The 16,486-nt window shown below is 44.0% G+C and overlaps 1 protein-coding gene across 11 annotated transcripts in view; it reads left to right on the top strand.

Annotated features, from left to right (window-relative positions):
• Nucleotides 1-16,486, top strand: part of LOC127581968 (formin-binding protein 1) — a 165,156-nt gene that overhangs the window by 130,843 nt on the left and 17,827 nt on the right. For all 11 annotated transcript variants that reach the window (XM_052036776.1, XM_052036775.1, XM_052036777.1 and 8 more), the window contains 2 exons: nt 5,482-5,614; nt 15,308-15,426. In XM_052036776.1, the coding sequence (XP_051892736.1) occupies nt 5,482-5,614; nt 15,308-15,426 (252 nt within the window). The remainder of the gene's footprint in view (nt 1-5,481; nt 5,615-15,307; nt 15,427-16,486) is intronic.

The following is a 16,486-nucleotide window of genomic DNA, read 5'->3' as shown; positions in this document are numbered from 1 at the left end:
ACAAGGTCTTGCAGTATGCAGGTGTAGTCTACTTCTGGAAACATATTTGCTAAATTTCCCAATGAATTGTTGAAAACCCAATATACATAGTTGGGTAGAGAATTAAAGATTTGGAAATAAAATATTTGGTCATTCCAAGGCTTTGATGCCCAAAGTTTTAACATAAAGGTTTGTTGTTTTAACTGCACAAAATGCAAATGGATATTTCTACGTTTCCACACCCACTCACAAAAGAGCAGGAAGTTAAAGAAGGAATTTTCAATGGCATCTCTGGACACTATTCAGTAAAGTTCCATCCACCCTCCATATTATTACTGCTTGTTAGTGTGGCGACTCACCGTCTAGTCGGGCGAACCGGCTCGGCAGTCGGGTCGCGCGGCGTCGGAGCGACGAGACCCAAGATGGCGGCAGTCCTCGTCTTTCCAAGCGACGGGGAGAACCCGCGCGCGGGAAAGTCCTGATGACGTAGGACTTAAGTCATTGCCGGTTGTTTTGGGTGGGAACATTCTCCCTTAAAGGGCCCGCGCAAGGCGGGAAAATCAACCAGTTCTGTTTGGCAATCCTCCGAGTAGAGTCTTGTTTTATTCCGCGGTAGCAACCGCTACATTGGTGACCCCGACGGCCCAAACGGCTTTTGGACCCGCGAAATGGACGACAGCGCAGCAGCCAACGCAGTGGCCCTCAAGCTGCCCACCTTTTGGACACTTCGGCCTAGCGTCCGCTTTGACCAGGCCGAAGCGCAATTCCACCTTCGGCAGATCACCTCCGACTCCACGAAGTACTACCATGTGGTTAGCTCTCTGGACCAGGAGACAGCCGCCCAGGTTGGAGACTTCATCCAGTCGCCTCCGGAGGAAGATAAGTACCCGGCTTTCAAAGATCTTTTGATCTGGACCTTCGGCCTCTCCCGTCGTGAGCGCGCCGCCCGCCTGCTTCATCTGGATGGCCTGGGGGACAGATCCCCATCCGCCCTAATGAATGAGATGCTGGCATTGGCCGAGGGACACAAGCCATGCCTGATGTTCGAACAGGCCTTCCTCGAACAGCTCCCCGATGACATCCACTTGTTGTTAGCTGATGCCGACTTCAGCAACCCCCGTGAGGTGGCCGCCCAGGCAGATGTCCTGTGGAGGGCCAAGCGCGAGAGCGGTTCGTCCGTCAGTCAAATCACCAGGCCGTGAGCCCAACGCCTGCCTCGCCCGGCCCCAGCAACCGAGCAACCACGCCCCAGGAACACAGACGACGACACGGGTGACCAGCTGTGCTTCTACCATCAGAGGTGGGGCGCGGAGGCCCGTCGATGCCGCCCACCCTGCAAGTTTCAGGGAAACGCCAGGGCCAGCCGCCGCTGATGGCTACGGCGGCTGGCCGCCGACAGAGCCTCCTCTTCGTTCAGGACAAGAAATCTGGACGGCATTTCCTCGTTGATACTGGAGCGGAGGTCAGTATTTTGCCCCCGACAGGCCGCGACACTCGTGACAGGCCACCAGGTCCTCTACTCAATGCCGCCAACGGTACAACGATACGGTCTTTCGGCACCCGTACGCTTCAATTACACTTTGGCGGCAGCCGTTTTACCTGGACCTTTACCCTTGCCACCGTCGCCCGACCACTCCTAGGAGCCGATTTCCTTCAGGCCCACAACCTGTTAGTCGACCTGCGAAGGAAGCAGTTAGTCCACTCTAGCACTCTCCGGACCTATCCCCTGGGAGAAATCAGCCCACCAGCCCCGCGCCTGGACTCCATTACCCTTTCTGGCGACGATTTCGCCAAGCTCCTAGCCGAATTCCCATCGATTTTGGCACCTTCGTTTACAAATTCTCGGCCCACACATGGGGTACGACACCACATCATTACCACAGGGCCACCCCTTCATGCCCGAGCACGACGATTACCTCCAGACAAGCTCCGCCTGGCAAAGGAAGAGTTCCGTCACATGGAGGAGTTGGGGATCGTTCGCAGGTCAGACAGCCCCTGGGCCTACCCCCTGCACATGGTCCCCAAAGCCACCGGAGGGTGGAGGCCCTGCGGCGACTACCGCAGGCTGAATGACGCCACCACCCCGGACCGCTATCCCATCCCTCACATCCAGTACTTTGCAGCGAACTTACACGGGGCCCGCATCTTTTCCAAAGTGGACCTCGTTAGGGGATACCACCAAATCCCGGTCCATCCGGATGACGTCCCCAAAACTGCGATTATCACCCCATTCGGCCTGTTCGAATTCCTTCGGATGCCTTTCGGCCTTAAGAACGCCGCGCAGACCTTCCAGCGGCTGATGGACGCGGTAGGCCGAGACCTGGACTTCGTGTTCATTTACTTGGACGACATACTGATCGCCAGCCGTAACCGCCAGGAACACCTTTCCCACCTCCGCCAGCTGTATTCCCGCCTCCGCGATTTCGGCCTCACGATCAACCCGTCCAAGTGCCAATTCGGACTTGATCTATCGATTTCCTCAGCCACTAAATCACCAGCGACGGGGCAACACCCTACCCGCCAAGGTGGATGCTATCCGCCATTTTGCCCGCCCCGACACAGTCAAAGGCCTACAGGAATTCCTTGGGATGGTCAACTTTTACCATCGTTTCATCCCTGCAGCAGCCCGTATCATGCGCCCTCTGTTCTCGCTGCTGGCTGGTAAGGGCAAGGACATCACCTGGACTGATGAGGCTGCGGCTGCTTTCGTTAAGGCCAAAGACGCCCTGGCAGACGCCACGATGCTGGTACACCCCAGGACTGACGTCCCGACTGCCCTCACGGTAGACGCGTCCAACACCGCGGTGGGTGGGGTACTGGAACAGCTACTCGAAGGCCGCTGGCAACCCTTGGCATTTTTCAGCAAGCACCTTAGACCGCCCGAACTGAAGTACAGCGCTTTTGATCGGGAACTTCTAGCGCTGTATCTGGCGGTCCGGCATTTCCGATACTTTCTAGAAGGCAGGCCTTTCACCGCTTTCACCGATCATAAGCCTCTGTCCTTTGCCTTCTCCAAAGTCTCCGATCCCTGGTCAGCTCGTCAGCAGAGACATTTATCCTACATTTCCGAGTTCACAACTGACATCCAACATGTCTCTGGAAAGGATAATGTCGTTGCTGATGCACTTTCCAGACCAACCATCCACAACCTATCCTTGGGTGTCGACTACACGGCCCTAGCTGATGCACAGCAAGCCGACGACGAACTGCCCAGCTACAGAACCGCAGTCTCGGGTCTGCAGCTCCGAGATTTCTTGGTTGGTCCAGGTCAGCGGACCCTACTTTGCGACGTTGCGACTGGTCAGCCCCGCCCTATAGTCCCTGCAGCCTGGTGGAGACGCGTTTTTGACTCGGTACATGGGTTGGCGCACCCGTCCATCAGATCTACTGTCCGACTGGTCGCCAGCAAGTTTGTCTGGCATGGCCTGCGCAAACAGGTCAGTGAGTGGGCCAGGACTTGTCCGCACTGCCAGACGTCAAAAATCCAGCGACACACCAAGGTCCCACCACAGCAGTTCGAGCCTACCCGTAGGAGGTTCGACCACATACACGTCGACCTCGTGGGCCCTCTGCCGGTTTCAAGAGGAGCCCGGTACCTCCTTACCATCGTGGACCAGTTCACGAGGTGGCCTGAGGCAACCCCCCTGACTGACATCACAACTGATTCCTGCGCCCGGGCGCTGCTCACAACTTGGGTCTCACGTTTTGGCATTCCGGCCCACATCACTTCAGACAGAGGCACCCAATTCACTTCCAGTCTCTGGGCTGCATTAGCGAACCTGCTAGGGACGCAGCTGCACACCACCACGGCCTACCATCCTCAATCAAACGGGTTGGTGGAACGTTTTCACCGCCATCTGAAATCGGCCTTGATGGCCCGCCTGAAGGGTCCTAACTGGGTTGACGAGCTGCCTTGGGTCCTGCTCGGCATACGCACTGCCCCCAAAGAAGACCTCCGCACTTCATCAGCTGAGCTTGTATACGGGGCGCCACTAGTTGTCCCCGGGGATTTCATACCTGCCCTTCGGGACCAAGGGGAACAACCCCCAGCAGTCCTACAAAGACTGCGCGAGAAGCTTGGCGCCTTGGCCCCGATTCCCACCTCACGGCACGGTCAAGCCCCATCCTGCCAGCCCAAGGAACTATGGGACTGTAAGTTTGTTTTCGTTCGCAGGGACACACCTCGGGCACCATTGCAACGACCATATGAGGGACCGTTCCGAGTCATACGGAATAACGGATCCACTTTTATTTTGGACATTGGAGGCAGGGAACAGGTTTTCACAGCGGACCGCCTCAAACTGGCCCATTTGGATCTGCAACAGCCTGTCGAGGTTGCCACACCGCAACGCAGAGGCTGCCCCCCTAAGCGGCAGCTGGCACAGCCCACGGACCTTGGGGACTGTATCGCCGGTTCTGGGGGGGGTTGTGTGGCGACTCACCGTCTAGTCGGGCGAACCGGCTCGGCAGTCGGGTCGCGCGGCGTCGGAGCGACGAGGCCCAAGATGGCGGCGGGCCTCGTCTTTCCGAGCGACGGGGAGAACCCGCGCGCAGGGAAGTCCTGATGACGTAGGACTTACGTCATTGCCGGTCGTTTTGGGCGGGAACATTCTCCCTTAAAGGGCCCGCGCAAGGCGGGAAAATAAACCAGTTCTGTTTGGCAATCCTCCGAGTAGAGTCTTGTTTTATTCCGCGGTAGCAACCGCTACATTAGGTTATTAAGACCGCAGAGGAACCCATCAAACCATAATAAAAACAGTAAGGTCAAGACAGGGTGGCTGGTACTGCTCCACCAATCCCGCTTCAAGCTTGACCTCCTGTGCTGTCTGTGTGGAGTTTGCACATTTTCCCTGTGTCTGCATGGGATTTCTCCAAGTGTTCTGGTTTTCTCCCACCTGCCAAAGATGTGCGGATTGGTAGTTTACCTGGCCACTGTATATTGTCCCTAGTGTAGGTAGATGGTAGAATTGATGGGAATATGGGGAGAATAGGCTACAAGGAAATTTGGTGAGGGAATGGGATTGCTCTGTAAACTGGCATAGACCAAATGGCCTTGTATGATGTAAGTAAATATGGAAGAAGTAGGTGGTGTTTGATAAACCTTGTTTTGGAGAAATCATCAAGGAAGACAAATAATTGAAAGACTCTGTCTTAATAATATAGGATCAGTTTGTAAAACTGCCCTCATCAAACTTATTTTAAAATGAGTTTATTTTTCACTTTTTTAGTAGAAATTCAGTTGCTGATTAACAGGTTAATTAATTTGTATTTGCAATTGTAACAATACCATTATTGCTTGTTCTGATGCTTAAAGGAAAGAGATGGTAAGTTCCAAGACTTTCCTCCCAGTTCAGAAAAAGAATGAGAGAACAGTCGAGTGTAAATTTGGCTAATGTTTTACCTGCAAATTTAACCAAACTTTTTTTATTTATTTTAATGAGGTGTCAACCAGTGGGCTACAATGCAAATTGGTACACTGAACTTATTTTTTTTAATTCTTAGAGATGCTTTAACAAAAATGAAGGATGTCTACATTAAGAACCCTCAGATGGGTGACCCCAATAGTGTGGATCCCAGGCTTGCTGAAATTGGACAGACGATTGAGAAATTGCGACAAGAGAGTCAGAAATTTGAGGTAAAGTATGAGTCAAAGTCATTTTCTCCCCCACCCCCTGGTCAGCATGCAGTTGACATTAAAGCTATCCATATCTTGTCTTTTTCACCTTCCAGATTCATTACTAATGTAGCTCTCAGCATGCGTTAATATGTCAACATGATGATTCATAGTTTGACCAAATTTTCAAAGCTGTTTTTCCATATACCTGTTAAAGAAGTGTTCCTTTTATGTAGAATTGCAGTGTTAAGTTAGAAAGTTCTGGAGTTCTCTGTATTATTACATAGAATATAGAACAGTACAGCACAGGAACAGGCCCTTCAGCCTATGATGTTGCACTGAACTAACTAAATTAGTAATCAAATGCCCAGCTAAACTCATCCCTTTTGCCTACACAATGTCCATATCCCTCCATTTCCTGCACGTTCATGTGCCTATCTTAGAACCTCTTGAACACCTCTATCATATTTGCCTCCACCACCATTCCTGGCAGCACATTCTAGGCACCCATCACTCTCTGTATAAAATAAAAAATTTGCCCCACACATCTCATTTGAATTTACCCCCTCTCACCTTAAATGCATGCCTTCTGGTATTAGACATTTCAACACTGGGAGAAAAATACCGGCTGTCTACTCTATCTATGCCTCTCATAATTTTATAAACCTCTATCAGATCTCCCCTCAGCCTCTGCCGCTCCAGAGAAAACAACCCATGTTTGTCCAACCTCTTCTTATAGCATATGCCCTCTAATCCAGGCAACATCCTGGTAAACCTCTTCTGCACCCTCTCCAAAGCCTCCACATCCTTCCTGTAATGGGGTGACCAGAATTGAATGCAGTATTCCAGATGCAGCCTAACTAGAGTTTTATAAAGCTGCAACATAACTTCCTGACTCTTCAACTAATTTCCTCAACTAATGAAGGCAAGCATGCCTTGCGCCTCCTTTACCACCTATCAACCTGTGTAGCCACTTTCAGGGAGCTACGGACTTAGACCCCAAGATCCCTCTGTTCATCAACACTGTTGAGGGTCTTGCCATTAACAGTGTACTGTCCCTTTACTTTGATCTCCCAAAGTGTAACACTTCACATTTGACCAGGTTAAATTCCATCTGCCATTTCTCCACCCATATCTGCAACTCATCTATATCCCGCTGTATCCTGTGACAGTCTTCTACGCTATCCACAACACCACCAATCTTCATATCATCTGCCAATTTACTAACACACCCATCTATGTTTTCATCCGGGCCATCTATCTAATCTATCTATCTATCTAATCTATCTATCTATCTAATCTATCTATCACAAACAGCAGAGGTCCAAGTACGGACCCCTGCAGAACACTACTAGTCACAGACCTCCATCGTTATGGAACAAAAGTTCCATTGACCACTACCCTCTGTCTTTCACGGGCAAGCCAATTCTGAATCCAAAGGGGCCAATTCACCACGGATCCTATACATCTTAATCTTCTGGGTGAGCCTCCAAGGAGGGACCTTATTTAAACGCCTTACTAAAATCCACGTTGATAACATCCACAGCTCTACCTTCATCAATCACCTTCGTCACCTCCTCAAAAAACTCAATGAAGTTAGTAAGACATGACTTGCCCTGCACAAAGTCATGCTGACTGTCCCTAATTAGGCCATGGTTTTCCAGATGCTCATAAATCCTATCCCTAGGAATCCTCTCCAGTAACTTCCCTACCACTAACGTGAGACTCACCGGTCTATAGTTTCCAGGATTATCCCTATTTCCCTTCTTGAATAATGGAACAACATTAGCTGCTCGCTAGTCCTCTGGAACCTCGCCTGTGGCTCGAGAGGAATGAAGACCTTGGTCAAGGCCCAGCAATCTCATCTCATCTCATGCCTCTCTCAATAACCTGGGGTATATCCCATCAGGCCCTGGGGACTTATCCACCTTAATGTTCTTAAAGAGACCCAACACCACCACCTCCTTTATTTAAAAATGCCCTAGCATATTAGCACACTCCACACCTATCCTCGATGTCTTTCTCCTTGGTAAATACTGATGCAAAGTATTCATTTAGGACCTCTCCCACATCCTCCACCTCCAAGTACATGTTCTCTCCTTTATCCTTGAGTGGTCCTACCCGCTCTCTAGTTATCCTCTTGCTCTTGATGTATGTATAGAATACCTTGGGATTCTTTTCAATCCTACTTGCCATGGACTTTTCATGGCCCCTCCTGGCTCTCCTAATTCCCTTCTTGAGTTCTTTTCTGGCTTATTTATAATCCTCAAGGGCTCTGTTTGATTTTAGCTTCCTCAACCTTACTTATGTTTCCTTTTTCTTCTTGACTAAACTCACTACCTCTCTTGTCATCCAAGGTTCCCTTACCTTGCCATCCTTGTCCTTCCTTCTTACTGGAACAGTCCTGTACTCTGTGCAGTTGGTCTTTAAACGCCCTCCACATATCACATGTGGACTTGCCCAAAAACAGCTGTTCCCAATTAACTCTCCCTGGTTCCCGCCTAATACTCTTATGATTTGCTCTGCTCCAATTTAATACTCTCCTGCAAGGTCCATACTTATCTTTATCTATAGCTATCTTAAAACTTAGAGCTGTGGTCACTTTTCCCTACTGTTCTCGCACTGAAAGGCCAGGCTCGTTACCCAACACAAGGTTCAGTACTGCCCCTCCTCTCGTTGGTCCATCTATATATTGATTTAAGAAACCCTCCTGGATACACCTAACAAATTCTGCCCTGTCTAAACCTCTTGCACTAAGGAAGTCCTAGTTTATATTAGGGAAGTTGAATTCACCCATTATAACAACCCTGTTGTTTGTACAACCTTGTTGTTTTATTGAAGGCTTGTGTGGAATATGCAAAACAAAAGTGAATTGATCAGTAGACACAGAACTAAAGTATGATGCCTTTGACTGGCTTCTTTCTTTCTTAAATTATTTGATCTGATTTAATTAGAAGGAAAGAAGAAAATTATTGGCCCTAATATTTTGAAGACCAACCCATTATCAAGGTGATCCAGGCAGCATTGACATACCTGTATTGGTGGAATGACAGGATGATATTCCTTCTGGCCAGAAACAGTAAGGGGTAGAATGCATCTGAGCCACAACTAGCAGCTCCTCCAAGATAAGGGACCCATAAATGAGCTGCCCATTTACTGTCCAGGTCGTGTCAGGAAGCAGTAGCTAGGCTGGTCTGTGCCCAAGGGAGGCAGGAGGAGGATGAGGGTTCGACCAATGCCTGGGCTGATGACAAAAGTAAGATTTGGAAATGTTTGATGTTTATTGGAACCTGGGTGTCCTTATACACAAGTCACTAAAATGCTAACATGCAGGTGCAGCAAGTAATTAGGAAGGGAACTGGCATGTTGACATATTGCAAAAGGATTTGAATACAAGTTCTTGGTGAAATTTCACCTAGAAAATTGTGTACAGTTTTAGCCTTATACTTAAAGAGGATGTACTTGCCACAGAGAGACTGTAAGCAAAGATTCACCAGCATGGTTCCTGGAATGACTGGTTTGTCCTATGAGTACAATGATCTCTGTTTTGAATAAACACAATGAATGAATCCCCACAGCCATGTGGATAGAGAATTCCAAGGTTCACCACCTCCTGCATGAAGAAATGTCTCCACATCTCAGTCTTAAACAACCTACCCCTTATTATCAAACAGTGCACCCTGACCCTAAATTCTCAGCCAGGGGAAGTATCCTCCCTGCATCTAGACTGTTAAGTCCTTTAAGAATTTTATAAATTTCAATAAGATCTCCTCTAAATATTCTACACTCGATGTTGGGCCAAGATCACAATAAGATCTGGAGCAGAGTGGCTTGGTGTGAAACCCAAACTAGCATCTCTGAGCCACTTTTGATGGCACCTTCCATAACTTCACTAATGATTGAGAATAGACTGGGTGTAATTACCCAGCAACAAACAATGTGCTGGAGGAACTCAGCAGGTCAAGCAGCATTTGTGAGAGGAAAGAAGTTGTTGACGTTTGACGTCAAAACCCTGCATCAGGACTGAGAGTGGAGAGGCGAGGAGGCCAGCATAAAGAGGAGAAGGGGAGTGGGGAGGAAGGATTCCGAGGCAATTGGTGGACTGAGGAGGTGTATAAAATGACAGGCAGGTAGTGCCAGATAATTACCTAGATTGGATTTGTCCTGCATTTTGTATACAGGATTCACAATATGGGAGATGCCAGTATTGTAATTGTACTGGAGCACTTCGACTGGAGACACAGCTAGTTGTGGAGCGCAGATATTCATACTAAAGCTGTCATTTCAATAATTTAAATAATAACTGCATTGATAGCTTGATTGGATCTTCTGCCTGGATAGAGCTGGCAATAGCTAATTTTTTTCATCGTGAAGTTTTGTACCCTATAGCCTAACCACTGGCATAATTCATTAATGTTCTTGAGTACTTTATTTCTTCAATAAACTTTAACTTGCTGATCATTTGCTTTAAATCTTTGCTTTTACTTTATCTAGAACACAACAGAAAAAGTGAAAATATTCTTTGATTATGGCATACATGACTGGTTTGTTTTCCATTGTCTCCCCTTCTAATTCATGAAATGGCCTATTTATATGGCTTCTTCAGTATCCAGGTCAAGTAGCCATTATTCTTGGATGAGCATAGAAATATGGATTGGCACGATGTTGATTCATGGAACATTTCACAGTCATTAATTATGAATGCTCTGCTGAATCATACACATTTTCTTGCATGATTCTTTAGGAAGTAGAGATCTTTGATTTCTTAGTTTGGGATATTAGGACCAACTGTGGTCTTCTTAGAAGCATGACTAAGATCAGCTGTTGCTGTGCAATCAGAGATAAAATTTGAAATCTTGCTGGTGTTTATGTTACAATGCCAACCCACAGGCCAGGGTCTTTGTCATAGGACTCATTAGTGATGGTAACTGCATCTTTGATGGTAACATTAACATTTGGACTGTAAGAAACATGACTGAAATTTGTTCTAGAATTAAACAATAAACATTGAATATCAGGAAGCACTTATTTCTTTTCCCTGAGGGAGAACATTTACTTTAATCAAGATTGGAGCTGCAAATTCTGTTGTATGCACTAAGGTCTTATTAACTATTTTGATTAAATGATAAACAACAAACATTTTAATTCCTTGACTACTAAGTGAGCAGATAATTAGTTTATGTGAGGACACTGAACTATGACTATATCCATTCTACAAAGTTCTTTATTGCTGTCCTTATCAGAAAATGTGCCATATAATGTATAAACTGTGATGTTTGTCAGTATGATAAGCCAAAGTAAACAATAATTTTCAATCCTTTTTTCTGGCATAGCTAAAATGACCTGTGAAATTTAAATGGGGTTTATCAGTGACTGAGATAGATCTTGCATTTTATACCAAAAGTATGGGTAGCACTAAATTGTAGGAACCAGAAGGTCCTTGATTTAATCCATTTCTATGCTAATTTAGCTGGTCTCAGCCAGAGCAGTACTTGGGGTTCTGCAGGTGACTCATCACTAGAGAATGCGTATGTAGTTTTTGCCTGAGAACAGGTTTGGGCTTATCTGTTACACACTGTATAGTGAAAATGTCTGATAATATACTGTTTAAGGTTACATACGAAGATTTGTTGAGTTAAGGTAATGGAAGTGCCTCATCCTAACGCGAGTTGTGCCTTCAAAATAGATGGGCAGAAAACTAAGAAGCACATGTATGAAAAAGTATAGGTTGAGACACCTTGGTGCAAGGAATAACTATGTAGGTTTGTCCTTGGAGCCCTGACAGCACTGAAGGAAGCTGACACAAACCAAAGCTATAAGTTCCATAAATAAATAAGCATACCAATTTCATTAGTTTACTGTCTCAATCTGGACACCAAGTTTTACAGTTAAGATAACCATGTGAGTCGGTGAAAGAAAGCTTTACTCTGGATTCTCTGTGCTATTCAGTATTATTATGCCCTCTGGTGACTGCAGATTGCAATCAGGATGCTGAAGTGTGAAATTAAAAAAACATAACTAGGCCATACTCATCCTGCTTTTGAGTTTGCTTTGCCATGCATCAAGATCATGGCTGATTTTCTATCTTGCTGCCATTTTCCAGTACATGTCCCTTAACATCCAGAATGAACATTTGGGACAGAGAATTCCAGAGGTTCACCACTGTCTGAGTGAAGACTTTTCTCCTCATTCATTCTCAAATGGCCTACTCTTTTTTTCCTGAAACTTTTCCCAATGGTCCTGAACTCCTCAGCCAGGGGAAATATCTTGCCTGCATTTAACCTAGCAAGCCCCTTAGGCATTTCTTTAATTTTCAATGAGATCTTCCAATTCTTCTGAACTCTAGAAAATACAGTTCCAGTCTACTCATTCTCTCCTCGTATGACAAATCTGCCATCCCTACAACTGATACAGTGAATCTCCCCTGCATTCCTACTATGGCAAATTGTTTCTTAGGTGAGGAGACCAAATCCAAACTGTTCTCCATTTGTGGTCTCACCAAGGTTCTAAACAATTGAAATAAGACTTATTTCTGTGTTCAAATTCTCCGATAATAAAGGCTGACATACCATTTGCCTTCCTAATTACTTGCTGCACTGGCATGTCAGCCTACAGTGACGTAACGGAAGCCAAGATCTCTTTCAATATCAACACTACTCTACCCATTCATTGCATTAGCAAGATCAACATCAGCTGATCTTGGCCATAGATGTATGTCGTATCTCTGATTTTGATTAATTTCCATTGAATAACAAGCATAACACCAGGGTATTCAATGATTCATTCTGTTAGAACCCTCATGAGATTTTTTATTTATTTATATATATCTATGTAGATAGAGATAGATAGATAGAGGTAGAGATAGATAGATAGAGGTAGAGATAGATAGATAGAGATATACATATGTATGTGTGTGTGTATATATAAACAAAATAACTTGTGGAATTTCAGGGCTATTATATAGAAATTCACATCTTGCTTCATCATGATGCTCTGGCCCATTAACATCAAAAACGAAGTCTGGAGACAAAATGCAAAATTCCTGATATCACCAGACTTTTAATGTGAAATGAAATTCTATAACTAATAGTTTCATCTCAGATATTTCCATTTGGCTATACCACATGATGTGTAAATATGCAGTTCATTCCCATCATAAAACTTAGAAGTAATGCAACAGCTTATGTAGAATGTATTTGATCTCTTGTGGATTTAGTGACAACAAAGGGTAGTCAGTAAATTTCTCGGCTGTAATTTCACTGACAAAGTGCTTACTGTCATCTTTCAATTTCACAGTAAAAGGTTATTTTCATCTCCCCTTTCTGAAGAGATTATATACAGGAAATGTGGACAATTTCTTTCTTCACGAGGCAGTGAGGCTAATTATAGCATTTCCTACCACTATCTTGGACGAAACTAACAGAATAGATTAAAGATTAAATTGTTTAAATAATTGCAAAATTAATTAATGAAGCTATGTACTTCAATCCCAAACAAGAACTGAAAAAGAACAAATGACATGTCCAAGATACTTTGAATCTTCTGGTGCTAGGAGTCTCAAGTTGTTGATAGAATTAAGGGTAAGGAGAAGCACATTGCCAGTTCTCAAACCTTTGCCAATTGTATGAACATCTTGTTCACACTTAAATGCCAAATTCTTCTCTACCAGTAACAGCCAAATTTTAACTTTTGGTTGTCTAAAGCATAGCAAATATTTTTATTCTTGGGCAGGAGGGTTTTTTTTACAACAGCAGTTCAGCAAAGCAGAATTTCTTTCAGCAGTATGCAGGTTTAGCAGTAGCACATTAAGTTAATTGTATTTCAAAACTGGAAAATCAACAATTCAACCACATGGCACTGAGGCCTTGGAGTAAAGTGTCAGTATATATATTGATCCCTTTCAGAAGTAAGCAGTAGAACTATAGAACTTCTACAATACATTCAGCATAGCAAGCCTATGCTGGAATCCTAGAAGAATTATCCTATCATGTTCATTCCTTTGCACTTTTCCTAGAGCCCGAAGAAGTTATTTTCTCTCAAGGGGCTATTGAAAACCTTGTTTGGTTTTGTTTCCAAAGACAGGAAATTCCAAATTTATAACTACACACTATCTAAAGTTTCTTCTCATGTCCCCTTTGAATCATTTTGGCCAAAATTTTAAAATCTGTGGCCACCTCGCCCATGGTCTTTGAACTGTCTGCCAGTGGTACAGCTTCCCTGCATTTATCTTTTCTAAAGCAGTCATGATCTTGTACACATGTATTACATGTCCTCTCAACTTTCTGTGCTTCAAGAACAACCTCAGTTTCTCCAGTATAATCTAAAAGGTGAAGCCCTCAAGCCATTGTAGTAAAAATATTTTCCACCCTCTCTAAGACCTTCACATCCTTCCTAAAGTTAGATGAGGAGAATTGGATACAATGATCTGTTGAGGCATAACCGGTGTTTTATACAGATTCTGTATACCTGGTTTCCCCTAACCTGCACACACTTTAAAACCAAAGCGTTAAGTCTCTATCCTCTTTCCTTTATTCTTGCTGCCAAAGTATCACTTCACATTTCTCTGTATTACATTTCATCTGCCTACTTGTCTGCCATTCTGCCAGTCTTTTAGCATATGTCCTCATGCAGCCTGTTATAGTTCTCCTCTTTGTTTACCAAACTCCCATGTTTTGTGTCATTTGCAATTTTGGAGATGTTTTTCTGCATACACATGTCCAAGTTGTTAATGTATCAGCAATTCCCACATTGACTCCTGGGGATTACCACTATCTACTATGCTCCATTCCAAAAACATTTACCACTACTACAGAAGCCTATTCAAAAATATAAGTAAATACAGGACAAGGCTGGACATAGTGCTGGTCAACAATTGGAGATGGAAAAATTGGATAAATATTTCAGTAGATATCTATAATCACAAGCAAAGTGTTACTTATTTTCAAAAGCAGACTGATCTGTTCTACACACAGCAATTTTACTTCCTTTTCCAATTTTGAAGCTGCTTTTTTCACCTTTTGATTTTAGGATATGAATCACTGGTACCCTAGATTCATTGAATTCTAACTAATGACCATCAGGCAATTTCTGCCTTTGGATGGAGTATATTTCAGCACAGCAGTCCCAAGGTGCAACTCTGCCATTTTATTCCTTTGCATAAATAGAGCAACCTGCAAAGGAGGAAATATTAACCTCCTACATTCACATCCAGGTCATTGATATGCATCACAAACTACAAAGGTCCCAACACCAATCCCTGTGGTACACCACTGGTCACAGACTTCTAATCAGAAAAGCATCCTTCCACCATTACCCTCTACTTCCTATCACCAAGCCAATTTTGGATTCAGTTAGCCTTGGATTCCATGTGCCTTAACCTCTGGACTAACCTAACATGTGGGACCTTGTCAGATGCCTTACTAAGCATTTTAAGCTCAAATGTAAGCACATGAAATAAGGATTAAATTGAGTTATTTAATAAAAACTATATATTTTTATTTCATATATATTTTTATTTCATATATATGTGTGCGTGTGTGTGTGTGTACTTATATATATGAACACTGCACAAAATTCTTATTGTAAGCCATAGCCAATAAGGTTATTTGTGTTCCATTCAGAAATATGGAGGAAGTAATTCAGGCCTCTGGCTGTTAAAACTACATTAGTCTTCTGTTTTAATTTACTTCAGCATTCATTCTTCATTTTTTTCAGGCATGGCTTGCAGAGGTAGAAGGTCGTTTACCAGCTAAAACTGATCAAGGACGGCGGCAGAGTGAAATGTATGAGTTGCAGAGCAGTGCTGTCAATAACTGTGCACAAGACAGAGAGAGGTACAGTATGGTTACTAATCATGGTAACTTAGAGAATGAGATGTATGTTGAGAAGCTGCAGATGTTTGCAGATGATGCTGTTCTTTCTTTTTGCACTGTGTTATTGAATCAGTGGCCAGTTCACAAAAGGATGTGGTCAGACTGCATAAGTTGATCTGATCTCTGTCTTCCTGGTTATGGCTTCGCCAGGTTAGCATCTCATTTTCGGGAACACTTGGTGCTACTTCTGACATGCTCCCAGACAAGCTCATACTGGCCCTGACTGTAGTGAAAGTACAGGTGATGTATATACCAGGCTATGTTATTGGCCAAGAGTGTACCCTGTAATCTTATCTTCAAGTGCTTTTTTCAAGTTGTGTTCAATATGGAACAGTGCTAACTTATCAGCTGTGGGAGGAGAGTAAATGGTAATTAGAAGGTGGTATGGACAATATATGGTGATCTTGCCAGTGATGTTCACATCACGTGAATGACCAGAATCTTTCTCTGAAGGTGTTTGTGAATTGGATGGATGTTTATAATAAAATGTTTCATGGTCATCGTCATTGATAATGGCCTTTGATTCTAGATTTATTAACTAAATTTAAATTTCACAACAGCATCTGGGAACTTTGAATGCATATCTGGATTACTAATATTGAAACCATTGTTTCCATTCCCTTGAAATAATTTTGCATAAATTCCCCAATTACTCAAATCATCACCTAATTATCTATATAGTATTTAAAATGGGCTAAATAACTTAGAATAGTATAGAATGGATAGATTAGAATTCAGTTTGATCTGATGAATTAGGCTAACATGTTTTGTCCTGCTGTTTATAAATTGTAAATTACTGTCAACAGTTTCTCAAATAAGTGTTAAAAATCTAGTTTAAATTGTTTCTTTTTTTAAGTCTTCCTGCTTTTCTTGTGAACTTTTGGTGCTTTTATCTAATTTATTTAACGGGATGCCACATAATCATTCACTTGTAGTTTAACTTTAACAGCGGTTCTTGTAACTGGCACACTGCTGTAACTTCTCAATATGATTCAGTTGATGTTTAGAGTTTACAGAGCAG

The sequence above is a fragment of the Pristis pectinata genome, chromosome 23 (genome assembly GCF_009764475.1).
Source record: "Pristis pectinata isolate sPriPec2 chromosome 23, sPriPec2.1.pri, whole genome shotgun sequence".
NCBI classification, from domain to species: Eukaryota; Metazoa; Chordata; class Chondrichthyes; order Rhinopristiformes; family Pristidae; genus Pristis; species Pristis pectinata.
The sequence above is the reverse complement of the archived record's forward strand: the minus strand, read 5'-3'. Positions and strand labels throughout refer to the sequence as shown.